General features: G+C 38.6%; 1 protein-coding gene across 1 annotated transcript in view; it reads right to left on the minus strand.

Annotated features, from left to right (window-relative positions):
- Positions 1 to 397: 397 nt before the first annotated feature.
- Positions 398 to 17728, minus strand: part of Ccdc173 (coiled-coil domain containing 173) — a 30820-nt gene continuing 13489 nt past the window's right edge. The window contains exons 7-9 of the mRNA XM_036185485.1: positions 14798 to 14990; positions 7013 to 7177; positions 398 to 820 (exon numbers count right to left, since the gene is read on the minus strand). Coding sequence (XP_036041378.1) covers positions 476 to 820; positions 7013 to 7177; positions 14798 to 14990 — 703 coding nt within the window. The 3' untranslated portion in view covers positions 398 to 475. The remainder of the gene's footprint in view (positions 821 to 7012; positions 7178 to 14797; positions 14991 to 17728) is intronic.

Genomic DNA, 17728 nt, shown 5'->3' on the forward strand with positions numbered 1-17728 from the left:
CATGCAGGCATGTTTGCAGACAGAATACTGTCTGCATAAATAAATCTTTTTTTAAAAATGTAAATAGCTGGGTGATGGTAGTGAACACCTTTAATCCCAGCACTCAGGAGGCAAAACCAGGCGGATCTCTGAGTTAATAGCCAGCCTGGTCTACAGAGTGAGTTCCAGGACAGGCTCCTGGAAACACAGATACACAAAGAAACCCTGTCTCAAACCTCCCCCAAATAATAATAATAATAATAATAATAATAATAATAATAATAATAATAAATCTTTAAAAACATCTGTATCAAGAGAGGAAAGTTACACACACACACACACACATGCCTGAGCTTATGTTCCTAGTAGAAATACTATAAAGAATCAAATCAGGCAACCCATTTTATAGATGAGTAGCTTTATTATGAGAAATTCCATTATATTTGTAGCTCATACTTGCTACAATAAACTTTATCCATCATAAAAATAATCTTTTTTACCATGTAAAACCTAGCCTCCTCTTCGACTTCTGGAAATCATTGTACTTTGACCCCTGAGATTTATAACACGGGAGCTGGACGCCAGTGGCATCGTTTGTCTGATAGCTCGGCCGCACCCCCCCTCTGCCTTCCAAGGGGGGTCCACGGCCACCCCCCACTCCTTCCCCCACAGCTCGAACCAGAGGGTAAGTGTATTTCTTTGTCAGTTCGGATTCGGATCCAATCACCTCTCTGGCATATTTCTGAAACTCTTCCTCCTTCTCAGCTGCAAGGGATTCACTCCGTCTCCAGTAATCTAATTCTTCTTCTTTTGATTGCTGGGCATTAAATTTATTTATGGCCTATTGGGAAGAAAAATTTTGATATTGGTCAAAGCATCAGTTTTCCAAATATCTATCTCATTTTAGGATGTAGTTGTAATTTTATAAACTCAGTATTTTATAAATATGCTATAACTCACTGATTCTTCTATACTACGAATATACTCAGAGTGGATCAAACATTTAAACTCATACCTTTATGGGATACAGAGTCAAACGACAGAGCAAAATCATTACAAGCATAAAATTTAGATAAAAATCAGGCAGCTAAATTTACAATTATCTTTCAATAATTTACATATGTGGTTTTCAGTAGGTTAAAAGGCATAAAAATACTGATTATTACTGTCAGTCAACATAAAACTAAGTCAGCAGGGGTCCCTGAGTTATATGCGACCAGTTATGTTCTGTTTCCCTGGAATGTGAGGCTAGCACAATGAATGACATCAATCTATGACAGTTACTCAGAACTGAGGAAAGAAATACTATGGGCAATCTCCCACACACTTTACTCTAGAAAGTCTTTGTCTTACAATGTCTTACAATGTTACATTAATTTCTATTGGAAGAAATGTTTGTAATGGCTTTTCTGTGAAATTTTAATTGACAGATTTCACTTTATATTTGTAACATTTCAAGAAATGCTGAATTTCTAAATATAAGTTGTTTTTTCTGCGTGTTTATATATTTAATATCCATTAAAATACCTTGACAATCTATAACTTCAACATCTAATCATTTCTACTAATTGAAATTATGAGGGAAAGGTAACTATATCAATTTGAAATATTAAACATTTTATTACTGAGTTCTACAAGTAAGGATTATATTCTGTTGATAAAAAGATTTAATCCCAACACTCTGGGAGGCAGAGGTAGGTGGATCTGTGTGAGTTCGAGGCCAGCCTGGTCTACAGAGTGAGCTCCAGGACAGACTCCAAAACTACACAGAGAAACCCTGTCTCGAAAAACAAAACAAACAAAAAAAAAATTAGTATTCAATAAGACTAAAGTCAGAAGTTAAACAGTCTCACCAAAGGTAATAAGCTAATATGAGATATCCTTGTTCGGTAAGTTTCCAGAAAGACACTGAGGAACCTGGAAGAATAACATGAAACTTAAGAAGAAAATGACAACAGGAAAGGGGACTGGCTGCATTGGCTCATGTGATAAGTGCTGCAAATTGGATATGCATTAAGCATAAGTACAAATGTAATTTTAGCTGAACATGTGGTACTCATAGCCTGTGGCCCAAGGTATGTGAGAGAATAAGGTGAAAGGATCACTGAGGTCCAGGGAGGTTCAGGAGGCTACTGCGTGTAAAAAAAAGAAATTAAAAAAGTAACGTTTGGAACATAGTAGACACTGAGTTATAATACATTGGAGGGGCTGAAGAGGTGCCTTGGCAGTTAAGAGCACTGGCTGCCCTTCCAGAGGACTAAGGTTCAGTTACAAGCACCCACTTCCTGGGTGTAACTGTCTTTAATTCCAGCTGCAGGTGATTCAGCTCCCTCTTCTGGCCTCTATAGGCACTAGGCATGTGCAAAGTGTATATGTATATACACATACATACACACACATATATGATATTTATGTATATATGATATATGTGTATATATACATATATATGTGTGTATATACATATGTGTGTGTATGTGTGTGTGTGTGTGTGTGTGTAGGCCCTCACACATTAATGAAATATTAGCAACTGAATCCAGCACATACATACATTTTAAAAAATGAATCATGACCAAGTAGGATTAATCACAGGAATACACTGTTGTGGAATAATCTTTTTGTACACTGTGAAGATGTGTCTTTGCCAAGGCGCCTTCTCATTGGTTTAACAAGGAGTTCAATAGCCAATAGCTAGGCAGGAGGTATAGGCAGGACTTCCAAGAACAAGGAGGACACTGGGAAGAAGAGAAGCAGAGCCAGACTCAGAACTAGCTGGACACACAGAATGGGATAGAGGTAAAAGCCATGTGGTAGAACATAGATTAATAAAAATATGGGTTATTTTAACTTATAAGAGATTGTTAGAAATGAGCCTAAGCTATAGGCCCAGCTTTCATAATTAATTTAAAAATCTCTGGGTCATTATTTGGGAGCTGGCTGGTGGGACAGAGAAAGACTCACTACACTGTTTCAATGTTTAAACTTGTCTAAGGGCTGGGAGGTGGCTCAGTGGATAAAGCTCTTGCCCTGCAAGCTTGAGGACCAAAGTTTGGATTCCTAGAATATAAAAGCAAGGCAGGCATGGAGACAACTGTAATTTCCACAGAGGCAGAGATAGGATCTATGGGGCAAACTGGCAGGCTGGGCTAGCTGGAATCTGTGAACTCCAGGTCAGACAGAGAACCTACCTCAAAAAAGAGAGCAATTGAGAAAGACACCCAATGTCAACTCTGGGCCTAAACACACACACACACACACACACACACACACACACACACACACACACTCTTTTTTTTTTTTTTTTTTAATAATCTGGGTGGACCTGTAGGCCTAGCTATCCATGTATTTAAAAAGAAGAACTGTGTGGACCCAGGAGTTAAAGATCAGGTTGGACAACACAGCAACAATGCCCATCAGAAATAATAATACTAATGAAACCTGGTTGCCATATTAGTAGAATAACATAAAAACCAGATATAATTGCCTCAATATATGCAGGAAAACATTTAATACAACTCAACAATCATGTTAACAATCTTAACAAATTAGGAATACAGAGATAGCTGGTAAGATGTATCTACAGAAAAACCCTAGGACGCAGCCTGTCTGTCTGTCTGTCTGTCTGTCTTAGTCACTTTTCTACAGCCATAAAGTGACACGATGGCCAGGGCATCTTCCATATTAAAGGGCTCATTGGGGATGTACCCATCACGTCTGAGAGCATGGCAGCAGCATGTGGAGATGGTGCTTTCTCGTAAAAAAGCCCCTTCTGTTGGCACACTTCCTTCAACAAGGCCACACTAACTAGTCCTTCTTGAACAGTTCCACCAACTGGGGACAAAGTGTTCAAACATGGGAGCCTAGGGGCCCATTCTCATTCAGACCACCACAGTGTGTGCCTGGAAAAAGAACTTCTTTCTGCTTTAGACTGAGAGCCGGAGAACGATGCTACTTATACATGTAATCAACACTGTGCTGTCTTTAGTCACTGTGATAAAACTAGAGAGAGAACTAGCATACAGATTGGAAAAGGAATTAAAAGTGTCTTTATTCACAGATAACATGATCACATAGGTAAGAAGTTAAAGTTGCCAAAAAGCTAGTAGGCTGCAGGATACAAATCAATACACAGAATCAAATCTGCCTCTCTGTATTGCAAACAAATGATATGAATATGGAATATAAACTAATTTCAGTAACACAGTCATTTAAAAAGGATAACAGGCATGGCAACTCAGAGCTGTAAATGCCAGCACCTGGGAGGAAGAAGCAGAAGGTTCACGAGTTTGATGCCAGCCTTAGTTACATAGTGAGAGCCTGTACAAACAAATAGATAAAATTAATAAAAAAATTTAAACTAATGGCAGTGGTGGCGCATGCCTTTAATCCCAGCACTCGGGAGGCAGAGGCAGATGGATCTCTGTGAGTTCGAGGCCAGGCTGGGCTATAGAGTGAGTTACAGGACAGGCTCCAAAGCTACACAGAGAAACTCTGTCTCAAAAAAACAAAAAAAATAAAAAATAAAAATAAAAATAAAATAAATCTACATCCCAAACTACAAACATTATGGTGAAATTGTGAAAAACTTAATCTGTAATACTTATAAATTTGAAGATTTGATATTATAGTATTCACCTAAATATTTTCCCCATTTTGCCCCAAATTATATTTAAATAGTTAGTGAAATCTTTAAAAAATATACAACAGAGGAGGGAGTATGCATGCATGTGTGTGTGCAGGCATGTGTGTGTGTGCAGGCACACATGCATGTGTGTGTCTGTAGATGGGGACCACAGGACAATCTTTTTTTTATTTTATTTTTTGGATGTCATTTCTTAAGAGCCATCTGCCTTGTTTATGTATTGGGGTTTCCCATTGCCATGGAACTCAGCAAGTAGGGGATCCCCAAGATCTGTCTATATACAAACTCATGTGAGGCCCTGCCTTCTGTTTCCAGAAACACTGAGAAACTATAACATATAAATACCTGTTTTTTATCTCCAGTACTATACACAGAAAAAAATGTTAGCAGGGTACATTTTATGTTAAGTGCATTTTAACACAATTTTTAAAAGCTTAAAAAAATTCAACAGTAGGCACTGGGGAAATGGCTCAGTCAGGAAAGTGCTGAAGTTCAATGTGAGACCCTGTCTCAAAATAAAGATGGAGGGGCTGGAGAGATGGCTCAGTGGGTAAGAACACTGGCTGCTCTTCCAGAGGACCTGAGTTGAATTCTAGCACCCTCACTGTGCAGCTCACAATCACCTGTTACTTCAAATCCAGGATATCTGACACCTTGTTCTGGCCTCCGTAGGCACCCTCATACATGAGATACATACAATACACAGACACACACACTAAAATTAAAATTTGAAAAGTAAGGTGATGAGCAATCCAGGAGGATGCCCACGGTTATCCTCTGGTTGCCACACGTGTGTACACATATTCTCATGCACATGTGCACATACATCACACACTCCCAGCAGTGAGAGAAACTGAGGCTAGAGAGAGAGCTTAGACACTCAAGAGCTTTCTCTGCGAATATGAAGACTGAACTGGATCCTAGAACTCATGTAAAAAGCTGGGCAAGATGGTGTACCTTTAAACCCCAGATGTGCGACAGTAAAGTGAGGCAGATCCTTGGGACTTGACAGGCAGCCAATCTAGCCAGGTGACCCCCAGGTCCCAGAGAGAGACCCTATGCCAAACAATGTGAAGGGCTCTGGAGGCACACAACCCAAGGCTGGCCTCTGGTCCTCACATGCACGCACATGCTCATCTACACACACACACACACACACACACACACACACACACACACACACCCCTACATATACACAAAGAAAACAAATCAAAATAATGAACAGGTTTGAAGAGACACTTTGCAAGAGAAGTCATATAAATGTCTAACAAGGATATGAAAAGGAGTGCACTGAAGAGTTAGGTTTCGCCACTCCATCAGAACAGCCAGCGTTCCAAGATGCCAATGTCATGGCTTGGGAAGGGTGCAGAAAGACTTGCACTCACACCTGTTGCTGGTAAGAATGGGAAAGAGGACTACACATTTGGAAAAGATTCTACACAGACATGACTAGACAACAGATTCTCTACTCATCATTGAAATCTCTAACATCCCCTTGTCTCAAAATCGAAGCCCACAAAATCCTAATCAGTGTGGCCTCTGAATGTTGTAAAGATGGGGAAATAATGTTTGGCAATCTAGAGGTAGACTGCTTTGGAATGTGCCATAAGAAAGTCATGGTGGGAGAAAAATGTAACAAAGAGGATGAGAATTAGGGCCTATCCCGTGACTCTACATCTTCTTTAGTATTCAATAAACGTAACAGGCACTAAAGAAGGCTATAAAATGTGTACAAAAAAATCAAATGAACCTAGAATGAGACCCGTGGGGAGTGGATGAAGTCCTGAGTGCATATTTATTGCTGACATGAGCACAAAAATGCCAAGGACGCCAACGCCTCAGGAAGGAGGCAAACCTTCCCTGGTCCAAGTGTGGATGTTGACAGCACGCAGAAAATGTCCACACAGCTTCCTCCTCCTGGATGTTTACAGCTTGAGACTGTTTCCCTACAGAGACCTCCTACCAAGATGAACTAAACCTGACTTTGTATTCGGCTGTATGTAATAGCCCCGCCTCTTGGTTTGGCTGTATGTAACAGCCCCACCTCCTCACTTCAGAGGTATGAAAATAAACTTGCTGAGTTTCCAGGCTGCAATTGCTGGTGTGTCTTCGTCAGAGTGCATGACCCACCCAATCTTTGCTATTCTCTACTATATCTGTTTCTCCATTCCTATTGCCCCAGTTAGGTCAACCCATAAACCATCACAGAAGAGGACCAAAGAGCAGAGATTCTAAAACTAATTTCACATTTTTATAATTATATTTTTATCGTGACTCCATAATGATCCTTTGTTCTTCTCCAATAAAAGGAAACCACTTAAGAGAAAGAAAACCAAAACAAGATCTCTACTACATATTTACTTTTAAAATCCCTGTAAAAATGGGAACAGTTACCATTTGCTGAACGTGAGCATCTTGAATTTCTCGTTTCTCTTTGCTGGCTTTGAGCTTTTTCTCCTTTTCAAGCTCCTGGAAAATCTTATCTGCCTTCAAGACAGCTATCAACTGTTCTTTAGAATCTATTTTTCTCTGTTTTTCTTCTTCCTCTTTATTTTTCATCTAGATGTTTAATGACAAAGGAAAAAAATTAAATCAGTTTTAGCCAACAGTTCTCATAAAAAAGAAATAGGGTCAGAATGCTTCGAGCAAAGAGCCAGGAGCCACGTGAGGACAGGAAACTACATGCGTGTGGCTAGGTTACTTTATTTAATTCTCTTGACTATTGAAGAGACATACTTAATGAAAACATACGGAGAGTAACATAAAGCAATCTCTTTGTTAAAAACGACAACATTCACGGTTCTGTATGGTAGAGCGTGCCTGTAATCCCAGCAGGAAGGGTACTGAGGCAGGAAGATGAGAAGTTCAAGAGGAGCCTGGGCTACATAGTGACACTCTGTGGAAGGAGGTTAGACCAAGCAGAGCAGGAAGAAGAAAATGCAGGAACAGAAAAGCAAGACCTCAAGGTACAGAAATACTGCCATGTTAACAATTAATTGCTAAAATGTTTGAGCCATGTAATTTGAATGTTAGGATAGACATATAGGGAATAAGGAAGGGATCTATTTTCTAGGATTAGGAAATACAGAAATGCAATCAGGTAATTTATGTGACTTCTCTTAAAATGTTTAAATATAAAAAGCAATCATTTCATTTAAGATAGTTCTGAAGAAGAACTTTTTGCTTTGCATCCATAAATAGCTTGTGAGAGGGGTGGTGGTGGCTGGAGAGATGGCTCAGCTTCTAGAGGAGCAGGTTTGGGTCTCAGCACCCTCATGGTGCTCATAACCATCTGTAACTCCAGTTCCAGTGGATCCAATGCCCTATTCTGGCTTTCATGGGCACTCAGGCACACATGTTGCATAGGTTAAAAGTCCATACATGTAAACTAATAAAATAAATATAAATAAATAAATACCTTTAAAAAATACCTTGTATGTAATTGATGGTCTTACTATCTTTGTTATAAAATTAAACATTGATTTTCTGCAACCAGGGCACACTGGACAACTAGGGCTCCAATGTCTTCAGACTAATGGTCTAGGAGTCAATGCAGGGACCGAGTTTCAGCTCCAATATGCCCAGGGTCTCTTGAGAGACTGGAGCTTTGGTTCTATGGGTCTCTGAGGTCATTATGGTCACAGAATTCTGATTTTCAAGTTTCTACTGGTCATTGCAGGATTTGGAGTCTTTGTTGCTGTGGTCCTAGAGTTACTTTGGGCATGTGGCTATAACCACATCACAATATAGTAGACAAGCATCACTAGGTCTGGTTTGGTATACTGCCTCTAGCACATTCATAAAATCCAAGGATAAGCAAAGCTTTGACTTCAGCTGGTCACCTTGGTGTGCGGCCCTGCCCTTGAGACTGTTGTCATATAGCTGAAGCTGGAAGGGTCGCTTCAGCAACTCATTGATATTCAACACCGAGTTTCACCAGTCCCCTTAGCTGATCTCTATGAGACAGAAGTCACAGAAAACAGAACATCCTAATAGGCTCAGAAGAGAAGGAAGTCAAAACAAGTCCATGTCAACAGACATGTAAAATATGAGAAAGAACACAAAAAATGGACACAACTACCACCCATGCCCCATTACCCACCAACTGATGTCCTATAAGGGAACCAAAAATTACAGAGAGTGCTGAAATGTTTGAGAAAGAATTTAGTCTTACTGTTCAAAAGAAATAATGACTATATAAAAAGTTAAATAAAAACCAAGACCTTGACAAGACCATCTGTAAACATAACAGTAAATTAGAGGCAAAAGTTCAAAATGTAGAAAACAATTTTTCAAGGATTAAAAAAATAATCAAGGGTTGGGGATTTAGCTCAGTGGTAGAGCGCTTGCCTAGCAAGGGCAAGGCCCTGGGTTCGATCCTCAGCTCAAAAAACAAACAAACAAACAAAAAACCAATCAAACAGAAATACTTAGGATGAAGAATGGTCAATTAAATAAAAATAACAGCAGAAACCATCATTAACAGACCAGACATGCACATGCAAAACAAACAAACAAACAAACAAACAAACCCTAATTTCAGGGTTGGAGGACAAAGGTGAGACAATAATCCAAACAGAAATGTATTCAGGAAGAAATGAATGAGCACAAACTCCAAGATGTCTGGGATGCATTCAAGAGGGCACACCTGAGAATTCATGGGGTAGAAGAAGGAGCAGAGGGAAATCAAATACAATAAATAGACAGACTAAATGAAAGAACAGCAGAAAACTTCCAAATTTACAGAAAGGAGGAGGCATCCAAACAGAAGGCAGATGGACCTCCACTTAGACAAAAACTCCACAATATGATATAATCAGGAAGTCAAAAACACAAAGTAAAGGCATACTCCTAAGGAAGCATGAGAAAAACATCAACTCACACCAAGGCAGAAATATCAGAATTACTCCAGACTCTTCATCAGCAACGACAAGAGCCAGACAGAGGTATTTTAAGACAAATAAAAATGAAGTCAATTCACGACAAACAAGCAGAGAATGCCTCACATGACAAAGACGAGAGAGCCTGATCAAAATAAACCTGACCACGATAAACCACGGGAAAGAAACAGCATGTCCAACATTGCAACTCAGCAAACCCTCAGAATTAACACAGGAGAAAGAAAAACACCAACAATTCAGCAGAATAGAACACCATCTAGCAGATTTATACAAAATAACAAACCCTTTCTATGATAAATCCTTAAGTGTAAATGGCTTCAACTCATCACTAAAAATATTCAGACTAATGGACTGGATTAAAAAACAAGAATGAACTATATGTTGTCGCTAAGCTAGAAAAAAAATGCAGTAAAGCTTAATATCAAAGATGGAAAACAAATCACCAAGCAAACAAAATGTAAACAAGCAGGCATAGCCATCCTTATATCAGACCAAGTAAGCTTTAAACCAAAACTAATTAGAAGAGCTAAAACAGGATACTCCATAAAAGGAACAATTCATCAAGAAGAGATAACAATTGTAAACTTTTGTGCACCAAATATTGGAACCCCTAATCTCATATATCAAGTATTAAAACAAAAGACCCCATAGGTATTGACACAATAATAGTGGGGACTTCAATAATCCACTCTCATACTTAGATAGGTCTCCCAAACTTAAGACATGTAAAGATGCTTCAGAGGTAAAATATACTATGGGTGAACTGGATTTAATAGATCTATACAGAATATTCCATCCAACAGAAAGGAATACACATTTTCCTCAGCAGCACATGGGATCTTCACCAAAATCAACCACATCAGAGGAGATAAGCCATGTCTCAACATAAGCAAAAATTCTGAGACAATTCCTTGTATTTTATCAGATCATAATGTGATAAAACTAGAACTAAACAATAAGAGAAACTATGGAAACTACAAAAATACTTGGAGACTAAACAACACATTTTTTTGAATGAACATTTGGTCATCCAAGAAGTCAGAGAGGAAAATTTAAATTTCTAGAGATAAATGATAATGATAAACACATCCTATCAGAATCTCTTAGAGGCAGCAAAGGAGTCATAAGAAGAACATTTATAACAACAAGTGCTTATATGTTAAAAAATCTGAGAACTATCAAATAAATAACTTAATGATGCACCTCATGTTCTTAAAAAAAAGACAAATAAGTAGCCAGTCTCAAACACAGTAGATGGCAAGAATTAATAAGTATTAGCAAATGAACTAATGAAATACAGATTTTTCTAATTTATTTATTTTTATTTTATGTGTATTCGCGTTTTTGCCATGAGTGTCAGCCCCCCTAGAACTGGAATTAAAGACAGTTGTGAGCTGCCATGTGGGTGCTAGGAATTGAACCTGAATCCTCTGGAAGAGCAGTTAGTGCTGTTAACCACTGAGCCATCTCTCCAGCTTCCTGAAATATAGATTTAATAAATAATACACAAAGGCAATCAAACAGCTGGTTCCTTGAAAAAGTTATAGAAACTGACAAATCTGACAAAAAGAAAGAAGGAAAAGATGCAAACTGATATAACTACAGATCAAAGGGTGTCATTACAACTGATTTCAACGAAATGCAGAACATCATTAGAAATGAATATAAGCCAGGCAGTGGTGGGCACGCCTTAAATCCCAGCACAAAGAAGGCAGAGGCAGGCCAACCTGGTCTACAGAGTTAGTTCCAAGACAGGCTCCACAGTGAAATCCCGTCTCAAAAAAGAAAAACAGAAAGAAAGAAAGAAAGAAAGAAAGAAAGAAAGAAAGAAAGAAAGAAAGAAGGAAGGAAGGAAGGAAGGAAGGAAGGAAAAGAGATGGAGGGGGAGGGAGGGAGGGAGGGAGGAAGGAAGGAAGGAAGGAAGGAAGGAAGGAAGAAAAAGAGATGAAGGGTGAGGGAGGAAGGAAGGAAGGAAGGAAGGAAGGAAGAAAAAGAGATGGAGGGTGAGGGAGGGAGGAAGGAAGGAGGAAGGAAGGAAGGAAGGAAGAAAAAGAGATGAAGGGTGAGGGAGGAAGGAAGGAAGGAAGGAAGGAAGGAAGAAAAAGAGATGGAGGGTGAGGGAGGGAGGAAGGAAGGAAGGAGGAAGGAAGGAAGGAAGAAAAAGAGATGAAGGGTGAGGGAGGAAGGAAGGAAGGAAGGAAGAAAAAGAGATGAAGGGTGAGGGAGGAAGGAAGGAAGGAAGGAAGGAAGGAAGGAAGGAAGGAAAAGAGATGGAGGGTGAGGGAGGGAGGGAGGAAGGAAGGAAGGAGGAAGGAAGGAAGATGAAAATTTATACTCTGAAAAGCTGGATAATCCAGAAAATGTAAATATATATCATATACCAAAATTAAGTCCCGAAATAACTTAAATAGACCAATTACAACAATGAGATTGAAGCTGTTATTAAAAGCTTTCCCTCAAAGAAAAGTCAACAACCAGATGGATTCACTGCTGATTCTATCAAACTTTCAACGATGACCTCAGACCAATTCTTGTTTCATAAAATAGAAAGGAAGGCACACTATCGAATTCATTTTGTGAAGCCAATGTTGTTCTGATTCTGAAACAAGGTAAAGATACTATAAAAGAGAGAGCGAGAACTAAAGACCAATTTCTTTGATGAACATAGATGCAAAAATTCTCAACAAAATACAAAATTCAGAAACACATTAAGAAGATTATATACTATAACCAAATGGGCTTCATCCCAGAAATGCATGGTTGGTTCAACATGTGTAAATCAATAAATGTAGTATACCATGTAAATAAACTTAAGAACAGAAACTACATAGTTGTTTCAATTGATACTGAAAAGGCATTTGAAAAATTCCAGCATGCCTTTATGATAAAAGTTCTGGAAACCCTCAAAATAATAAAGGCTATATACAACAAACCTATAGCCAACACGCTATTAAATGGAGACAAACTGGGAGCATTTCCTCTAAAACCAGGAATGAGACATTCTCCCCTCTCTTACTTCATACAGTGCTTGGAATCTTAGCTGTAGCAATTAGACAAGATAAAAACATAAGGGAATAAAAACAGAAAGGAAGACATCACACTATCCCTATTAGCAGATGACATGATTATTTAAAAGATCCTATTGTGTCTATTAGAAAATGTTTGAACCTAGTAAACAGTTGCAGAGTACAAAATCAATGTAAAGAAAACAATAGCCTTCATATTGTATTCTCAGAGAAAGAAACTGGGAACCATATTCCATTCAAAATAACTCTAAAAATAGCTATTAAGGAATATATCTAGCTAAAGAAGTGATAGACCTCTACAACAAAAGTTTCATGATATTGAAAAAGGAAATCACAGAAGATACTAGACAATGGAAAGGCATTCTATTATGCTCTTGGATTGACAGAATAAATACTGTGAAAATAGCTATACTGCAAGAATAAACTTAAAGATTTAACACAACATCTATCAAAATTCTAATGTCATATTTCATAGGTTTAAAAAATCAAAACAAGCATTTTTTCATATGGAACCACAAAAGATAAGGAAAAGCTAAAGCGATTATAAGGAATAAGAACCCTGCGGAGCTGGTCCAATAGCTGACCTCTAATCACACTACAGAGCTACAGTGACGAAGTCTGGTGCGGCATGAAAAGACAGGCAGATCAAAGGAAGGGAACAGAGGACCTGAAAATAGGGTGACAGAGCTGTGCCCACTTAATGTTTTGACAAAGGAGGCAATAACACACATTGGAAAAATGCAGCCTATTCAGCCAATGGCGCTGGCAAAACCAGATTTCCACCCACAGAAGAGGAAAGAGATTCTTATCTTTCACCGTGTATAAAAATCTACCCAAAATGGATCATAGACCTTAATTTAGAGCCGCAAACACTGAAAGTTCTAGACGAGAACATAGGAAATACTCTTCAATATACTAGGATAGGTAAGACAGTTTTTACTACAACAAGAGCAGTACAGGAACCAACCCCAGTACCCAGAGATGGGGCTCCCAGAAAATAAAAAGGGTTGTGTAGCAAAAGGAAACAATCAGCAGAGATCACAGACAGACCCCAGATGGAAGAAAATCATCACTACCCAACTTCAGACAAGGGGCAGATATCCAGAGTTTACAAATGGCAGAAATTAAACACTAGAAAACACAACTGCCAATCAACAAAAGCAAACGACCTGAACAGATACTATACATAAAAACATAAATGGCCATTTCTGTTTGAAAAGGTGTAAAATATCGATAGCTATCAGGGAAATGCAAATTAAAATGACTTCAAGATACTATCTCACCCCACTCAGAATGGCCATCATCAACAAATCTAACAACAAACGTTGCAGAAGATGTGGAGAGAACGGAACCCTTATTTATTGTTGGTGAGGGTGCAAATTAATACAGCCACTGTGGGAATCTGTTTGGAAATTTCTCAAAAAATTTAGAAACAGAGCTACAATTTTCCCAGCTATTTCACTTATGGGCAAATATCCAGAGAATTCCATACCATACCACGGAAATATTAAACCCCCATGTTTATAGCTGCTTTATTCACTATAACAAAAAATAGGAATTAACCTAGTTTTCCATCAACAGATGAATGGATAATGACTATATTGTATATATTCTAAAGAAAACTGCAACCTGAATATTTGCAATAAATTGGATGGTCCTAGAATGTATACTTCAGGTAAGATCACACAATCTCAGGAGAAAAAAACCTTTATGTTCTCCCTTATATACAAACCTAGCCAATAATATATGTATGTGTGTAAATAATTGTACATGTGTGTGATGTAGGAAAGAGAACAAGAAAAGCTAATATTAGGAGATGAGGAAGAACTGGGTGCAATTAATGAGGAGGAGTCACAAAAGACTCCAGTTGTTCATTTAGTTCGAACTCTGTCGTGGAGTTTTCGCCTGTGGTGGAGGATAAGAGCGCACAAATAAACTCAACAGTCAAAGTGTGAAGTCCAATGTGAAGCTGTGCGTCTTCTCCTAAGGGCCATTCTAACTGTAGAGACGTTCATCAGGATGTATGGACTTTGCGTTGAGTTCATTTCAGTGTAGGATTTTTTTTATTTGCAAGGGTTTTTATACTATAATTTATATAATAGAGTTTATAAATAAAAAAGTGTTTGTTTCAAGAATGTAGGAAGACAATTTGCACACTGTTTTTCAAATCTGTTAGTTTTGAGAGAGAGGTAAAGAGGTAGTAGCCACAGCAGGGAAGTCTCAAATCTATGCACTGTAACTGAATTGTTTACCACAGAGGCTCTATACTCTGCAATTGCTTTCAGCTGTGCTTGAGTTTGCTCATATTTTTCTTTTTCTCTTCTCTCCAGTTCAGCCTCAGCTTCAGCAATATCTCTAGCAATAATCAAATCTTCAGTGTCAAGTTTCTCTTTCATTAGTTCACTTAGGAAGTTATTTATTCTTTCTCTCCGCTCTTCCATTAGCCTATAACAGAACAACCACATTTGCCAAATCATCCTGAACAGTTCTGTAATGGAGTTAAAATACTTTCATTAGGGAAGCTGAGGCATTTTATAGTCATCTACAAAACAAAAATGAAATCTGTGGCCAGATGTGTGTGTGTGTGTGTGTGTGTGTGTGTGTGTGTGTGTGTGTGTGAAATGGAAACTAATTTGTCATATACTTTAGAAATTTTAATACTTGAGCTAAGTAAGGAAATTAATCTTAAAACTACAAAGTAGCATATATTCTAAACTTTTCCAAGTGATCAATATGTACAGTGTAATCACATATGTATGTACATGTATACATGTGTAAAAGCAAGACGTTAAGATTCTCCATAACATGGGAAAATATTTTTCTTGTGTGTATGTGTGTGGTGCATGCATATGGGTGGGTGCAAGTGGAGACCAGAGGATGATGTTGCAATGTCTTCCTCTATAGCTCTTAGTATTTTTATTTTTATTTTTTTTAAGATTTGTTTATTTTATGTATCTGGGTGCTCTATCTACACGTACACCTTTATGCCAGAAGAGGGCATCAAATCCCAGTGGAGACGGTTATGAGGCACCATGTGGTTGCTGGGAACTGAACCTCTGGAAGAGCAGCCAATGCTGTAACTACTGAACTATCTTTCCAGGCCCAGCATTTTTATTTTTTGAGACAGGATTTCACTGTGTGGGCTTGGCTGTCCTGGAACTGCTGTGTACACCAGGCTTGCCTCAAACTCACAGAGATTTTCCCACCTCTGTTTCCCAAGTGCAGGGACTGCAGGCTTGCATCACCATGCCCACTTGTTTTTGTTTTTGTTGTTTGTTTTTCTTTTCTGAGATAGAGCTCTTCTTTGAGTCTAAAGCTCACCATCTTGGCTAGACAGCTGGCTAGTGATCCTTCAGGGTCCACTTATTTCCACCTCTGCAGTACTGGGGTTAGTTACCCTACCACGTGCAGTTTTTATATGTACATCAAGGATCTGCTTGTGCAGCCCAGAACATATTCTGGAATACTTTGTTGGACTATTCTGCTTGCCCTAACACTGAGATTTATACTATAAAAACCCTTTCTTTAAATAAAACCTTGGAAATAACTATATGTTACCAAAATACTAAATAATTCATACTACTGCAACATCCCATCCAGAACCAAATCATAGGCCTGTTGACTTCATCTGTTTATATGTCCCTGTCCTACACACTGTGAAGTTTTGGAGGTCAGGGGCTGGATGAATCTTTCTAGTCCAGAGCCAAGTATGTGTCTGAGATATCAAACATAACAAACACATTTTATCAAAGGAAGGAGGGAAGCAGACTAAACAGAAATATTTTAATTCATTATGACAAGTCCGTAATTTATTGAGTGGGTTGGTGAAGTTTTGTATGAGAATTTGTGAAAAAGATACTGTGAATGGGCAAAGATAATGTGAAGTGGAAATGAGACACTTATGCAAATACATAGGGCAGATGGTGGTCCAGGCCGTCAAATGAGCTCGAGCCATGCAGAGGACTTGGTGGGAAAGGTGATGACAGTCCAGTTAACACTTCAAAACACTGGTCTAAGCACAGTTACAGATGGAACAGCCTACTAGTTACAGACCCTATTCTAGGTACTGAGGACTTCACAATGAAAGTGGTAAAGATCTCCACCCTTGTGTAAGTCTTCTCAGTGCTATAACAAAAAGCCTAATTTAAGAAACTTAAAAGAAGGTATTAGATATTTCAGTTTATATTTTCAGGTGTTGATGCATCACAAAGGGAATAAAATGGCAGAACAGGACAGAAAAATGGTAGACAGGAAGAAATATAAAGAGCAAGCAAGGAGTGTGTGTGCAAAGACAGCTCACTAGCTGAGAGTCTAGTTTTGCTTTTCCATAGGGCCCAGGTTGGACTCCCAGCATCCATATGGTGGCTCACAACCATCCCTGACTCAAGTTCCAGGGGAGCCAACATCCTTTTCTGACCTCTGCCAGCACCAAGCACATATGTGGTAAACAGACATATATGCAGGCAAAACACTCACACATAAAATAAAACAAATAAACCAAAATTTAAAAATTAAAAAACAGAAAAAGAAAAGATTAGCAAAAGATATAGCCCAGGGCAAGTCTGCAGTAACGTACTTCTCAATTACCTCCACTTTCTTCACCCCATCTTAACAATGGCATCAGTCTCCTGACAGACACACTCTCCTCCTGGTGTACCACTTTGCTGTAGATCCAAAAGCAAAAAGACCAACTGCCTATGAACTGAAGCCTCCAAATCTGTGAGCCAAAATAAAACTTTCCTCTTTTGGTCTTACAATATTGGAAATAACAAAGTGTGTAATTTTTCTTTATTTTTCACTTTTTATTTGGGGGTTTTATTCTAGAAGATACAATTTTTTTAAGATTTTATTATTTATTTATGTATATGAGTGCTCCATCTGCATGCACAACTTTATGCCAGAAGGGGGCATCAGATCCCATTAGAGATGGTTGTGAGCCACCATGTGGTTGCTGGGAGTTGAACTCAGGACCTCTGGAAGAGCAGTCAGTACTCTTAACCACTGAGCCATCTCTCCAGCCCTGAAAATACAAATTTTTAATTTGGGTGATCTTGAAAATCCTCAATAGGAATGTGATACTAAAGATCTAAGAATTCTGGGCTATGGTGGTGCACACCTTTAATCTCAGCACTTGGTAGGTAGAGGCAGGTGGATCTCTGTGAGTTCAAGGCCAGCCTGGTCTA

This window comes from Onychomys torridus, chromosome 4 (genome assembly GCF_903995425.1).
Source record: "Onychomys torridus chromosome 4, mOncTor1.1, whole genome shotgun sequence".
Classification (NCBI taxonomy): Eukaryota; Metazoa; Chordata; class Mammalia; order Rodentia; family Cricetidae; genus Onychomys; species Onychomys torridus.